The sequence below is a fragment of the Oryx dammah genome, unplaced genomic scaffold, assembly GCF_014754425.2.
Source record: "Oryx dammah isolate SB20612 unplaced genomic scaffold, SCBI_Odam_1.1 HiC_scaffold_5, whole genome shotgun sequence".
NCBI classification, from domain to species: Eukaryota; Metazoa; Chordata; class Mammalia; order Artiodactyla; family Bovidae; genus Oryx; species Oryx dammah.
In genome coordinates, this window is record NW_024070189.1 from 89,168,995 (window position 1) to 89,184,194 (window position 15,200).

At 56.0% G+C, this 15,200-nt stretch overlaps 1 protein-coding gene across 6 annotated transcripts in view; it reads left to right on the top strand.

The window, feature by feature from the left end:
* The window catches only part of NFIC (nuclear factor I C), a 73,366-nt gene that overhangs the window by 49,331 nt on the left and 8,835 nt on the right, over positions 1–15,200 (top strand). For 2 of the 6 annotated variants that reach the window (XM_040241919.1, XM_040241918.1), the window contains exons 4-10: positions 956–1,030; positions 1,970–2,093; positions 2,711–2,835; positions 8,643–8,768; positions 10,711–10,895; positions 11,453–11,600; positions 13,501–13,586. In XM_040241919.1, coding sequence (XP_040097853.1) covers positions 956–1,030; positions 1,970–2,093; positions 2,711–2,835; positions 8,643–8,768; positions 10,711–10,895; positions 11,453–11,600; positions 13,501–13,586 — 869 coding nt within the window. The remainder of the gene's footprint in view (positions 1–955; positions 1,031–1,969; positions 2,094–2,710; positions 2,836–8,642; positions 8,769–10,710; positions 10,896–11,452; positions 11,601–13,500; positions 13,587–15,200) is intronic. The other 4 variants (XM_040241922.1, XM_040241921.1, XM_040241924.1 and 1 more) reach the window with 2 other exon arrangements.

Sequence of the window (15,200 nt, forward strand, 5' to 3'; positions counted from 1 at the left end):
TGTTCCCCAAGGTTTCCCCAGTGTCCAGTTCGGAGGCAGGCACAGGAAGTGCCAGGGAAGCACTTGCTGAGAGAGTGGGTCCTACCTGTGAGGGCATCTGGGCAGGACAGGCCTGTTCCCTCCCAACTGTCCATGTGGGTGAGGGCTCTTGCCCTCTTGGGGCCAGCCTCAGTTTCCAAATCCATGAAATGGGTCTAAACCACCCCATCCTGGAGAGGAGGCTGTCCAAGTGTCCAGACAGCCCCTGGAACAGTGAAACTGCCTTTAATGTCAGGCAGGAGTGGGTCTAGGCCAACTGGAGATTTTAACTGCTGCCTGTGGATCCTCCATTCAGCCCATGGTTCTGAGCCCCTGCTGTCTTCTAGGTTCTGGTCCAGGAACTGGGGATGCCATAGAGCTCCCAGCCTGGCAGCAGAAAGCTAAAAGACTGCAGTGTTGCATGGGGTGATAAGTATGGCAAAAGGACTGAGCTGGTCCCTCTTGGGTTGTAGCATTCATATCTCACAATCACCCAAGCTTGACAGGGTGTATGGTCCCCACTTTTGAGACCAAAGAGGTAAAGTGACTTGTCCAGAATCACACACCAAGTGGGCACCCTAGCTGGGATGTGAACCCAGGTCTGGCCTCCACTCGTGTGTGCAGCCTGCCATGCCACAAAGACCCTGGAGGAAGGCTGGGAGGCTGGAGGACAGGAGGCTGGCTGCAGCTGCACTGAGAAGTACGGAGCAGAGACTCAGGAAAGAAGATCTGCTCTAGCTGCGTTAGGGCAGAGGACTCCTTCTCAGCCTGGAGGGGTTGAAACAGCCATCCTCCCCCTGCAGTCAAGGAGGATGGGGTAGACGGGGGTGCCTGTTCAGGCACCCCAGAGTCTGGGCAGCCGAGAGGTGTCAAGGTCGGGGAACAAACCCAGCTCAGCCAGACGCCTGCTGAGCCCCATCCTCCGTCTCTTTTCCAGACACCACCGACTTCCAGGAGAGCTTCGTCACCTCTGGTGTGTTCAGTGTCACTGAGCTCATCCAAGTGTCCCGGAGTAAGTGTCCCCGCCCACCTTGTTCTGGGACCTGCTGGGGGAGGGGGGCAGCTGTCAGGAAGAAGTGGCTTTGGGATGGGGGCTCCCAGGGGGAAAGGGACTCAGGGAGGGAGGAAGAAGGAACCCATATCCCTGCCCCACTCCCCCTCGTCCTCTCCAGCCACCTCTATCACTAAAGTAAGGTTCCTAGGAAGGGCAGTATCCAGGCCCTTTCCAGAGTCCAAGGTCAGGCTGACATGTGCTTCCCTAGGAAGGACTCTAGATGCTGGGTGGAGGGGCCAAACGAACTTCCGCCCCAACATCCCCCTCTGGGGGCCTCCCTCACTCCATGAGGAGGAGACCCCAGAGGGTCTCCCAATCTGCTTTGCTTCTTGTCCTTTTTCCTTACCTATGGACCTGCTGGGGACCGACCCCCCACTCCCCAGACACCTCCATTTCAAATCTAAACCTCAGGGAGCCCTGGTGTCTCAGATGGTAAAGAATCCACCTGCAATGTGGGAGACCTGGGTTCAATCCCTGGGTTGGGAACATCCCCTGGAGAAGGAAACAGCAACCCACTTCAGTATTCTGGCCTGGAGAATCCCATGGACAGAGGAGCCTCATGGGCTATAGTCCATGGGTTGCAAAGAGTCAGACACAATTGAGTGACTAAGCACAGCACAGCACCCTACCTTAACCCTAACCACTCCCTCCCCATCCAAATCAGCAGAGCCTGGCCTCGGAATGCTGGGAAGCTTGGCCTCTGGCTCAGGCTATGTCTCTGCCTCACAGTGTGACCTTGGCCTCTCTCAATGGCCTTGTTCTTCTGATATATAGAATTTAGGCCAGTTTCAGCCAAACTAGTGCCAGCCCCCAAAGGGCTCTCCCCACCCCTCCAGGGCAAATCACAGTCCTGGACCTTGTTCCCTCCCTCACCCTCCTCTCTGTCGCCTTCTGCAGCACCTGTGGTGACTGGAACAGGACCCAACTTCTCCCTGGGGGAGCTGCAGGGACACCTGGCATATGACCTAAATCCAGCCAGCACCGGCATGAGAAGAACGCTACCCAGCACATCCTCCAGCGGGTATGTCCCCCGGGCCCCACCTCTGGGCATTCCATAACCCCACCCACCCACCCACCTCCATCCAGGCCCAGCTGGTTCATTCGTTTCCGTGTTTCCACATTCCACCTGGAAAACGCTTATTTATCCTTCAAAATCCAGGACCCCACACTAGATTCCCGCAGCCTAGAGCCCTACCGGCCCAGCCCTTGAGATAAGAACACAGCCAATGATTCTTGCTGAGATATGCTGTGTGACCGTGAGCCAGTCACATTATGTTTGCCTCGGTTTCCTCGTGTGTAAAATGGGATCATGATCCTCCCGGGCTGTTCTGGGGATTACAGCAGCTCAAGAGATGAGCCAGGTCTTCAGGGCTTTAGTCTCCATTCTGCTAATTTTCTAGCTTGGACCTCAGCCGAGTCCCTCCCTGTCTCTGGTCCCAGGTGTCCCATCCAAGTAACGGGCAGATTGTAACAGGTGTTATCTGAGAGCCAGGGGCAAGTCCGCGGCTCGCGTGGCGTCTCGCGATAGCACCCTCCTCGCCCCGCCCCCCCACCCAAGGGCCGGAAGTAGCGGCGCCCGCTGGGCCCCCTGCGGTAACCGTGGTAACCGCCCTGCTGGCTTCCTTCTTCGCCGTTTAGGAGCAAGCGGCACAAATCTGGCTCGATGGAGGAAGACGTGGACACGAGCCCCGGCGGCGATTACTACACCTCGCCCAGTTCTCCTACGAGTAGCAGCCGCAACTGGACGGAGGACATGGAAGGAGGTGGGCCTGGCGGCGGGAGCTGGCCGGCTTTCCGGTCGGGGTTACCGCGGCTGGGACTACGTATTCCGACAGGCACTGCGCGGGCGCCAGAGAGTCGAGAGTCGGCCTGGAGCCATGGGGCCTCCTGGGGATTGTAGTCGCGCGAGTTGCGTTCGGCTGGACGTAAACTCCGGGTTTGCATTCCCGGAGTTCTTTGGTTCCACTCTGGCCGGCTTTCTTGCCCTCTGCCTGTAAACAGGCTATCTCTGTGAGTTTCTTGCTCTACAGAATTGACTCAGTATAGATTCGATCAGCAGGGTGCTTCTTCTTGGGGTTCCCCATAGACCCTCCAATATAGGGTCGCCGCTAGAGGGTCCTGATACATAGGTTCCCTACTCACGGGGGTCCTTTCTGGAGTTACTTCCCGACCAAGATTCCCATCTCCAGGGGATCTTGGTATGAGTGATTCCAGTTCCATAGGAGCCCCTCTTCTCTTATAGCATCCTTTCCCTGGCAGGTTTTCTTGTTGCTCCTTTGTCTTCATAGGGTCCTCTCCAGAATGTCTGTCTCATGAGGCCCCTGTTCTGTAGGGTTGTTTCATAGAGGCTCTTTTCTATTGAGCGCTGGCTCCTCCGGATTCTTTGTTTACTAACCATCTCCCCAAGGGCATTCTCCAAAGGCTTCCCTTTGGCGTTTCCATCTCCACCGTCGTTGTCATCTAAAGAATCCCTTTATGGGAATTCCCTAGCGATTCAGTGGTTAGAACTTGGCGCTTTCACTGCAGAGGGCCCTGGTTGGATCCCACAAACCGCGGGGCGCAGCCAGGGGGAAAAAAGAGAGAGGCAGTCTTTCACCTTAAGATTCCGCTCTCTAGTGAGCCAGCGCTAGCCGTAAAGGAAGTGGTTTGCAGAGTCGCCTGTGGAGAGTACGTCCCTGGCATTCCTCAGATTCTCTTATCCCCCAGTTTTAGAAGCGTGGCTTTACTCGATGTCTTTTCCCTTATCAAGGGTTCACCCCATCATATAGCCTAGTGGTTATGAACGGTGGACTATTGAGTCCCCCAACTCTTAGCAGCTTCCTGGTGCCCCCACCTCTCTGTGCCTCAGTTTCTTCATCTGTAAAATGGGGGTGTTAATACCTATATTACCCACTCCATAGGGTTGTTGTGGGGATTAAGTAAATTTATGATATCTAATGTTCCTAAGACAGGCCTGGCACATAATAAGTACCCAGTATAACTTTAGAATTTATTTTCTTCCCTCCTCCTCCTCCTGTTTCCCTCTTCCCTACTCATGTAGAGCCTGATGTCTTATAGAGATCTGTCTATAGAAAGTGCCATACCTATAGGATCCTTGAAAAGTATTCTAAGATTACAATTAAAAGGACAGATTCACTAAAATGGAAAAGAATCTGATATATATATATATATATAATTGAATCATTTTACTGTACACCTGAATCATCATAAATAAACTATTCTTCAGTAAAAAGAAAAGAAGGAAGGAAGGAAGAAAAAGAAGGCAGGTTCAGGCATCAGAGAAACAAGGGTACAAATCCCAGCCCTGCCTTTTGCTCACTGTGTAGGCTGTGTACCCTTGGACAGGTGACTTAACTTCTCTGAGCCTCAGTTGCCTCATCTCCAAAGTGGGAAGATGAGAACGATCATTCTTTTGGAGAGTTGGAAGGAGGACATGGTGGAATGTGAATAAAGCAACCATCTGGCATGTGATAAGTGACCAGGAAACAGGAGGGTTTCTCAGTGTTCACATCCTTATAAAATTCCCATCTCTTTGAATCAGTCTGTAACACAGCTGGTTGTGACATCTGAGGTCCCAAGGGTCCTCCCTCTTCCTCATTGTGGGCTCCCAGAGCAGGTACCAATGCTGGGGGGACCTCTCTCTATTAGGCTCTATGGACCTCTCTCTAGGACCTCTCTCTATTAGGCTCTAATTTATGAGTCAGTGTCTGTATGGTTCTGTCTCTTTGAGTTCCCTATCTCTCTCAAGTTTGTCTCTATAAAGACCTGCATTCAGTAAGCTTTAGGTCTGATTGCAGATAACAGAAAACTCAAAAGGAAGTACATTTCTCTCTCAAATAGATGTCCAGCCATCAGCAGCCCTGGGCAAGTGATGTGAGAGTTTTAGTCTCCTGCATTATGCAGCACTGAATATGGTTTTTATTCCTACATTGTGGTCCAGAGTAACTGCTGGAGCTCCAACCATCATGTATCATATCCAGCCATTAGGAAAGAAGGGTCAAGTATGGGCATGTCCTCCCCCTTTAAACGTAATTCTCAGAAGACTCACTTAGCTCTTCTGCTTGTCTCTGAGCCACTGAGTTAGTCCTGAGGCCATAGTTGGCTGTGTGATGGATGCTGGGAAATGTAGTTTTACTTAGGGCAATCATGTGCCGTTTCAAATTAATGGTTCTGTTACTAAGAAAGAAGGATAAAGTAGATATTGGGAGACAGTGAACTTCTGCCCTGTCATTTCCTGATTGGAAATTCAAAAGCACTTCTCATTAACTCTGTAATTGAAGAGATTGTCTACATATGAAGTGTATACTATTTAGAGCTGAAAGACAGCCTGTGCTGGGGTAGCCATAGCAGTCCTGAGAGGAAAAATTATAGCCTTCAGTCTGTTGATTAAGAAAAGAGGAAGGCTGGAAATAAAGAGCCCAGCTTTCGATACAGGATGCTCAAAAAAGAAAAACAGCATTTTAAAAGGAAGGGACTACTGGAGAGAGTCACTAGGGCTGGATCTGAGAATCACATGGCCGTGACAGGGGAGGACAAGAAGGAAGCCTGTAACAGCTTCTGGTGTGTGATAGGGAATCACAGAGCCAGAAGGGGATGCCAGAGGAGGTCAATCTCCCTGGAGCTCCTATTGGTTGCCTCAGATGATGACACACTTGCTTCCTTCTGCGGGCATCTCAGTGGGCATCACACACAAACACAAGCACACAAACCTCTAGTGTGTGCCTGTCCCTGCTTCCCTGTTGCTCACAGCCTGTTGGGGAGATGGATTCTGTCTTTTCCTCCCCGCTCCTCCTCCCCCTTCCTCTCCTTCCCTTCCTACACTGCCTCCTCCTCTTTCTCCTCCTCCTGACTTCCTCCAGCTTCCTGTCTAGACAGCCCCCAATTAGCTGTTCATTAAGGGGGTTAAGCTGATTAGAGCAGTCTCTCCCTTCCTCCGCTGTGGCCTCCACCGGCAGCAGGCAGCGCTCAGCTAACTCCTAACCCCAGCCCTCCACACTCCAGTGCCTTAGAGGAGCAGAGGCCTATTGCGGGGGGTGGTGGGGGCGATCCAGCCCCTCTAGGACAAGACCACCCTGCCCAGTCCAGGCAAGACTCCCTGCCTAGGCAAGACCCCCCCCTTAGGCAAGACCCCCCCCCCTTAGGCAAGACCCCTGCAGCCACATCTCTCAGGCCCCTTATACCAGCTTCCAGGCCTTTGCATCCTCCATGCCCAGGCCAGGAGTGCCAAGAGTGCCTATTCATGTGGCCACCTCCTCCCCCAGGCCTTCCCCGATTACTCAGCCAAGCCTGGCAAAGAGAGGATCCCAGAGTGCTCTGCTCTCGCTGCTTCTGTGGCCCTTCGCCAGGGGACATAGGCCCTTCACAGGCAGTTATTCCATTGTGGGGAGGGGGGTTGGCTTACCTCATCCCTTTTTTAACTTTGCAGGGTTGGGGGGCAGGTGGGGGTGGCAGAGCATTGCCTGTGGTTATGGATTGGGTTTGAGTCCCAGCTCCACCACTCTGTGGCTCCCCAGGGTCTCACAGAGGGTCCTCACCCAGGTCATCTCTGCCCCCAAGGGACACTGGGTGATGTCTGGGGCATCTCTGGCCATCATGACTGGGGGGCTCCTGGCTTTGAGTGGGTGGGGCCAAGGAGGCTGCTCCACACCCCGCAGAGCCCAAGATGGTCCCACAGAGGGTGACCGGCTGAGATCAGCAGTGCTGGGGAGAACATCCCACATAGTAAGTGCCCACTGAGTGGTGGCGGTTCCTACCAGAACTGTGCTCTGCCCGCCCACCCATCCACTCTGCACACCCTCTGCCCATGCTGTGTTGTGGGCCCTGGAGACTAGAAGGCTCCACGATGGTGGGCTGCAGGGGTATGGGCTAGTTTGTGGGTCTCAGATGGTGGAGGTACAGGCCTACCTGTTAGATGAAGAGTGTGTGCTTAAATGGGGGACAGACTGGCATGTGAGACAAGCAAGTGGAAAGATGCTGAAGGGAGTGGGGCACCTACTGGCACCTGTCTCCAGTTAGGTGTGTATCTTCCACCGGCGGCATAGGGATGCTCAAGGAGGACATATACATATGTGTATTGAACAGAAAGATGGCCAGTTGCATCAGGCTGGAGTGTTCAAGGGCACACCTGCTAAGTGGAGAGATGCTTACTTTGATGGGGCACCTAGGGGCACCGTGTTAACTGTCACGGTTCCACACATGGGGCTGTTCCTGGTGTGTTTGTTGGACGAACTAGAGATGTTCAGATGCAGGAGCATCAGATGGTGTGTGTGGAACATGAGGGTCACTCGTTCTTGCAATGCGGGGTCTCCCTGCCCCCCCCCACACCCCCCCGCAGCTCCCTCAAGCTCTGGAAGCTCTAGAAAGGCCTGCGGAGGTGTGGTTGGGGGTGGGTCCGGGCCGGGCTATTTCCATGCAGGACAGGCTGTTCTAGGAGACCCTAAGTGAGCGTCTGACAGCCCTAACCTCATTCTCACCACAGCCATGCACCAGCCGGGTGCCTGCTGTGCATGCAAACATGCGTGCGTGCACGCACACACACCCTCCATGGCTGCAGGGACACACACACCCCACCCTGGGTCCTGCCAGCTCCTCCTATCCCTGGGAAAGCCCAGACCTGCTCCCAAGCCCCTGCTTGGCTGCCTGGTCCCTCTGGACCACCAGCCCCATCCCAGGACATGCCACTGACCCCCCACACAAACACACAGTGGGTGCACACCCAGAGCCATCACGGGCAGTGGTCTTTGTAATGGCAAAAGCAGTTGGTGGCCTGAATGCCCTTGATGGGCCTGTCACTTGGATCAGGCTCACGCCCCTACCCCCACCCCTGGCGGTGCTAGTGCAGCAACCAGAGCGCCCTGTGACGAAATGCCTCGGGGAAGAGGGTGCATCAAGTGTCCCAGATGGGACAGCGCTAGGGCCACATGCAGGTGTCAGCGCACAGAACCACGGGCAGGAGACCGCAGAAACAAGGCCCACTTACTTTATACCATTCTTTCATTCACTGAGGCTGAGCTGGAGACCTTCTGGGTTCCCCCAGGGCATTCAGGGTAGGTAGTGAGACACCTATCTGCAGAGGAATGGAAGCAGGTGATTCCAGCACATGGGTTTGTACTGGACCCTGGTCTGACGACTTTACCTGTTGTATCTCATTTAATAGTCATGATGACCCCAGAGGGAAGGTTCTGCACCCCCGGGAAGGATGCCAGGGGCACAAGCATAGAGCCACTTGGACTTTGGGCCAGACCTTCCCCTCTGCCCACCCTGCTGCCTTCTCCAGGGCTCTGGCGTCCCCTAGGGGATGAGGGCAGCCCTGAGCTGACCCACGTCTGGAAGAGAAGATGCGGGCCAGGCTTTGTTATCCAGGGGCCCATGGGGCATTAGGCCCCTCATCCCCGTGGGCCACATGACCTTGGGTGGCCCCTGCCCCGCTCTCTACCTTAGTTTGCCCTCTCTGTAATGGGCTTCCAGCCTCTCGCCCACGAGTGGCTGGTGGAAGGACGGGGAGGCCCAAGGGTCCTAGAAGTGGAGAGACCCTGCCTGCAGGCCCTTGACTATCTGGCTCTCCTTGCAGGCATCTCATCCCCAGTGAAGAAAACAGAGATGGACAAGTCTCCTTTCAACAGCCCATCTCCCCAGGACTCACCTCGCCTCTCCAGCTTCACCCAGCACCACCGGCCTGTCATTGCCGTGCACAGTGGTGAGCACTGCGGGCCCCAGCAGTGGAGGGGTGGCTGGGCCCTTTCAACAGGCCCCTTGCAGCCAGGGAAGTCCCACCAGTTGTCTGACCACAAGTCCTATCGCTGTAGCCTCCCATCCAGGTAAGAAAGCCTGCAGGTGCTGTGGCAGAAAGCACCCAGGCCCGACTCTTTGGAGGCCTCAGTTTCCCCTTTTGTACAAAGAAGTGCAGCCAGGGGCTCATCTCTCAACCTGCTCCCCGTATGTCATACTCAAGTGACCCATGGACAGATCCCAGGGTTGGACCGCCACAAAAAGAGGCAGACACACAGGACACACACAGTGTGTCACACACAGACCTCCCTGGTGGTCCAGTGGTTAAGACTCTGTGCTTCCACTGCAGGGGCCATGTGTTGATCCCTGGTTGGGGAACTAAAATCCCACATGCTGCTTGGTATGGCAAAAAGATTTTTTAAATTTTTTTTAAAGTTTAATAAAAAGACCACACACAGGCCACACAGGAATATGGGCGCTCCTGGCCACCCACATGGGCAGCATCACACTCACAGCAGCAGAGACAGACTCTAGCCACCACGGGGCTTGAGCTAAGCCAGTCACCCATCCATCAGGGCTCCTAAATGTCCCCCACCCAAGGCTGTCCATAGAACCAAATGAGTTAAATCAGAATGAGTTAAACAGGAACCTGAATGTCATCTGTTGTCCCTTGGTTGTGATAATAATGATTTAGTGCCATACAAAGGCAGGTACGTATACAGGACAGAGGCAAAAGTCAAGATAGCACAGCAATTTAGACTGGGACCCAGCAAAGCAGGACCCCCAACTGCCACCTGTTCTTGTAAATAAAGTTTTATTGGCACAGGGCCACACCCATCCATGTACACATCATCTGTGGCAGCTTTCAGGTGACAAGGGCAGAGTTGAGTAGCCCTATCAGAAACCGTATGGCCTGGAAAGCCAAAAAGATTTACTGTCTGGCCAGAGAGAGAGAGAATAAAGGGGAGTGACCACTAATAGACACAGGGCTTCTTCTGTGGGGAAAGAAGATGTTCTGGAATTAAAAGTGTCACTGAATTATTTAGAACAAGAGGAAAAAAAAAAAAGCAAATGCCACACTGGACTATTACTGAGCAATGAAAAGGGGTGAGACCCTGACACTAGCTACCACGTGGATGGACCCTGAGGACACGGTGCTCAGTGAGAGAGGCAGACACAGAAGGACACACAACGTGTGACTCCACTGATGGGAAGCGCGCAGAGCAGGCAGATCTGCAGACACAGAGAGTGGGTTCCTGGTTGTCAGGGGCTGGGCAGGGAACAGGAGTGTTGCTAATGGGAACAGGGCTTCTTTTGGTGGATGTGAGAATATTCTAAAAGAGATTATAGTGATGTTTGCACAGCTCCGTGAATGTGCTAAAAAAGAAAGTGAATGTACACTTCAAGAGGGTGTATTTTATACTGTGCAAATGATATCTCAATTTTTAAAAAATTGGCCCACCTTCCATTTATGGAAAGAGCTAGCTGAGCCCTGGGTCAAGGTGCGGGTTGTGGGGCCAGTCAGTGTGGGCTCAGACCCCTGGGTCTGCCACCTGCCTGTTGTGTGGCAGGGGACAGTCCCTCTGAGAGTCACAGTCGTCCTCTGTTCAACAAAAGGGACGGTGGAATTTCCTGGTGGTCCAGTGGTTAGGACTCCACACTTTCACTGCCGAGGCCTGGGCTCAATCCTTAGTCAGGGAACTAAGATCCCATTAGCTACGCAACATGGCAAAATAACAATCGTAAATTTTTAAAAATGAATAAAAATTGTAAAAGGGGTGATTCCAGGCCCCCATGGGCTCATGGTGGAGATGTAGGCGTAACCCACTTGCATAAAACACAGTGACTCTGAGACAGGGCAGCCCAGTGGGAGCCCCCGATGACCACTGCCCACCCCCCAATCTCTACAGGGATCGCCCGAAGCCCTCACCCGTCCTCAGCCCTGCACTTCCCCACCACCTCCATCCTGCCCCAGACGGCCTCTACCTACTTCCCGCACACGGCCATCCGCTACCCGCCTCACCTCAACCCCCAGGACCCGCTCAAAGATCTCGTCTCACTGGCCTGTGACCCAGCCAGTCAGCAGCCTGGACCGGTGAGTGTGGGGCGGCGCGACCACCCCGGGGACCCCAGGGCATCGTTTATGAGTGTCAGGCGGCCCTTCCTCCGACTGGGCAGCTTCTGGTTTGCAAACACCTGGGTCCGCAGCCACTGAAGTCAGACCAGTGGGAACTTAAGTCTGTTTCAGATGTCTGAGTGGACGACCTCGAAATCAGACACGATTACTGCTGAGCTCAGGCTGGCTTTGGCCAAATGTCCACCAAAGCTTTGCTGTCCAGAGGCTTTTAGACCTGGCTGTGGGCGAGGTGATGGATGAAGGGGTACTCGTGGCGAATGCGGGGAGACGTGTCCAGGCTGCCCGTGCGGTCTGGTGGTGCTGATCCTGTTTAGGAGAAAGTGGGCACGAAGTGGCTTGAGGAGGCGGCGATGATACGGCCATCCCAGGATGCTGGAGGCCTGCGGGGCCAGGCAAGCCCCGGGCACCCACCAAACTCGTCCCGGCCAGGCCCATCCACAGCCCCGGGGTGGACAGCAGCCCAAGGCGGAGGGGGCACCCGCCGCCTTAACCACCTGTCTCTCTGTTCCCCCCAGTTAAATGGAAGTGGCCAGCTCAAAATGTCCAGTCACTGCCTTTCTGCTCAGATGCTGGCACCCCCGCCCCCCGGGCTGCCGCGGCTGGCGCTCCCCCCTGCCACCAAACCCACCTCCGAGGGAGGAAGCTCGTCGCCGACCTTGCCCTGTAAGCACCCAGGAAGGCGTCCCCCAGGGGCCCCTCCCCTCCCTGGCCCTGCTGCTGGGGTTGGGGGCTTAGGCCCACCCGGTGTGTGCCAGCGAGTTTGGTGGGTCCCCAGACGGAGGCCTGGTCCACGCAGGGCCAAGGCAGCCTGAGGAGATGGCCGGGGGCGAGTCTGGGGTCTGCCTCCGTTGGCAGAGTGGCCTGGGCCCCACTGTGTGCCACCCCACCCCCACTCCCATACCCAGGCTCCAAACCCTCCTCTGTACAACAAGCAGTAGGGGAAGATCTCAAACTGGAGGCAGGAGGGCCAGACCCGGCCCCCAGGTGCCTTCTGCCTGTGAAAAAGGGGACTCTTATGATGGTTGCTGTTTTAAGTCAGGACATTTCACGTAAAACTTCCACATTTCCCCTGGATTCTCAGGGAAAACCGGCCACAGTGGGCTCTGTTCCTAGCTGCCAGACAGGCCACACCTTCAGTTGGGACAGTCCCCGCTTGCCCGTCTGTCCCCAGGAGGCCAGAGGGGGCTGCCCCGCCTTCTAGACCTTTCTGCTTTCTAGATGTAGGTCTGGGTGGTAGCCTAGTGGGAGGCCCTGGCTGGGTCTCCTAACCTTCCTGAGCTTTCCACTTTGGGGATGTGGCTGGAGAGACTACAGCTCACCAGCCCCCAGTGGACCCTCCCCACCATGATCCAGGTATCCCCATCGCCATGGCTCTGCCCCCAGCCTCTCCCTGAACCCCATCTTTTTGAATGTCTCTCTCTCCCTCACTCCCCAAATGAGCTTCCTCACCACCCCCCCAGCAGGAGGGGCCAGCCCTCCCTCTGGGCCCTGTCAGCCCCCCTCCCCACACACAGCACTCCCACCCCTAGTGTTTCTTCCCCAGCATCCACTGCCTGCCAAGACCCGGGGCAGCCTCACATGTAGCCATCTTTCTCCAAACACCAAGACGCAGCACTGGAACGCTGGGCTCCAATCCCACCCCTGAAGCTCCTTCCCTGTGTGACCTTGGGCAACTGTCCTCCCCTCTCTGAGCCTCAGTTTTCTCAGCCGCAAAATGGGACAGTCACCAGGGGTGGTGCAGAGCAAGTCAGTGAAACAGATCAGGGAGAACACAGCAGGAGGCAGGCACAGGGCACAGAGTTGGCATGGGAGGCTGGTCATCACCTTCTCGCCCTACTTCCTCATCTGTGAAATGGGCAGAATAGTCTTGTCTGCTGTGTTGAGGCCACTGAGTTAACCCTGGAATGCTGCCCACTGCGTGGTAATAGACAGGGAGTGAACGTGGATTTCTTCTCTTTTGCCTTGTACCAACTTCTCTACTGCAGGTCCAGCCTGCTTTCCCCCCGCAAGCTCCCCAAGCCTCGCTGCCTCCCACTTACCCTTGCTCCAGTGGAGACCACACGGGGACCCTCCTGCCACCCACTTCCCCCCACCCCAGCCTGGATTTCAAATCATTCCCTCACCCACAAAGCGTGATCAGTGAGATTAAAATATAAAGATGCTGCGTGTGTGCACCCAGCCTTCCCTGAGCCCTCTCCAGGAGGGAAATTAATAAATAAAACACCCTCAATAATTCATGGCACCCCGCACGGCGGGAGGCAGGCCACGAGAGCAGGATGGACCAGGCACTGGAACTCTCTGAATAATTCACAGGCGGTTTCTGGATTATGAATCTTTCATCCTGCGCCTTCCCCCCGGCAGACACCTGCCCGCACAACCCCGGGGGCCTGAGCCTGTGGGCTTTTCGGGGTGCCCGGACCGTCCGGGGGAGGGCGGCCAGCTCAGAGGTGCCAGGTGCTGGGCGCGCAGGCCTGGCTATCTGACCGTGAGCAGCGGCCACCCTCTCTGGTGCTCCCGCGCCGCCCCCGCGCTAACGGGCTCTCGGTCTCTCTCCTCCTCGCAGCCTACTCTACGCCCGGCACGTCCCCTGCAAACCGTTCCTTTGTGGGATTAGGACCAAGGGATCCAGCGGGCATTTATCAGGCACAGGTAGGGGCCAAGAGGCCGGCTGGCGGGGGGGTGGGAGGGACAGGGCAGAGGGGCCGGCCGGGCGTGCAGGGAGCCCTCCCCCAGCTGTACCCCTGACATGGTGGCTGTTGAGCGTGGCCAGGGGACCCGCCTGCCAGGTCCTTCCAGGGCCTTGAGCCCATACCAGGGGATGTGGTAAAGCCCCAAATCCCACCAGGGAATGTGGGGCTTGGCTTGTCACTGCCCCAGTCCTATTTGTACAGATGGGAAGACTGAGGCTCACAGAGGAGAGGGGCTTTGCCCAGGATCACCCACTGCATCAGCCCAAGCTTTCAGACCCCCAACCTTCATCCCCTCCCACGTCGGCCAGAGGGAGGCAAAGGGTGGCAAGGGATCCCAGGATGCCAGAGGAAGCTGGGGAAACTAAGGCAGCCCATGGCAGGGGGGTAGGGCCTCCTGGTAGGGCATACAGGCCCCCACCCCAGGCTCCAGCCCGCGAGGTGGGAGGGAGACAGCAGAGGTGGGGTTGGCATCACTGCCACTGAGTGTGTACCAGGTTGGGGGGACCAAGGCTGGCTGAGGACAAGACAAGGAGGCTCAGAGAGGAGGAGTGAGTTGCCTGCGGCTGCACAGCACTGCAGGTCCAAGCCTCAATGTGTCTGGAACTGAGACCCGTGGCTCCCAGCATCTCTTGAGGCAGGAGGTGGCCTCAGCCCCTCCCTGTGTGTCCCCAACTCCCACCTTTGGTCTGGCATCTGTATCTGTGTCGTGTGCAGGCCAGGAAGGTGCTGGGAGGTGGTGTTCAATGGTGGTGGCTGTACCCCCGAGCCCTGCTCCCTGGTTGGTGCGTGTTGAGGAGGGGATCACAGGATGTAAAACGGCTGCTGCAGCCCCTCTGAGTCTCAGACACAGAGAGAAACGTCCTGGGGCTCCCCAGTAACCATAGAGCATGGGGATTTGCAGGGTCCCCAGGGGTCACGTTCAGATCCTCAAGCCACCGTGAGAGAGTGATCTCTCGTAACAGAGTCCATGGGCAGGGGGCAGGGGTGAGGGCAAGAGGTGGACAGGTAGCCATATCCCCCTTCCTCCACTGAGATCAGAATCGGCCACTCTGGGGAGGCCCAAGGAACTTCCCGCCATAGCCTGGCCCCCTGGGGACCATTCAAGGCTGCCCTGGCTGCTGCTGGCAGCTCAGGGGGTCCAGAGTTGGGAGGACCTGGCAGTCCCCCTCCCTCCCTTCCCAGACTTTAGCTGGGGGTCCTGGGGTCAGGAGATAAGGGCTTGTGCCCAGCTCTCCTTCACCCACTCTGAACCTCAGTCTTTTCTTCCGGCCTTGGGCACCTTCTGGGGAGTCCTTGAAGGGTCCAGAGCATCAGGGGACCAGTTTGATCCAGAAAGGGCATGGAAAGGCCAGGACCGCCCCTCGCACACCCAGAACACTAAGTGTCCCACCTCACTGAGCCCTGGCCAGGACCCAGACAGAGGGATTGCTTGGTCAGAGTCACCCACTGAGCTGGTGCAGCCCCAGGCCACCCCCCTTCCAACTGGGTTTTGAGTTCTATCCCGGTGTGGATATCCCTGCCCCCAGAGTGCTCAGGGAGCCAGGAATTTCCTCTTCCACTCTCACCTGACAGC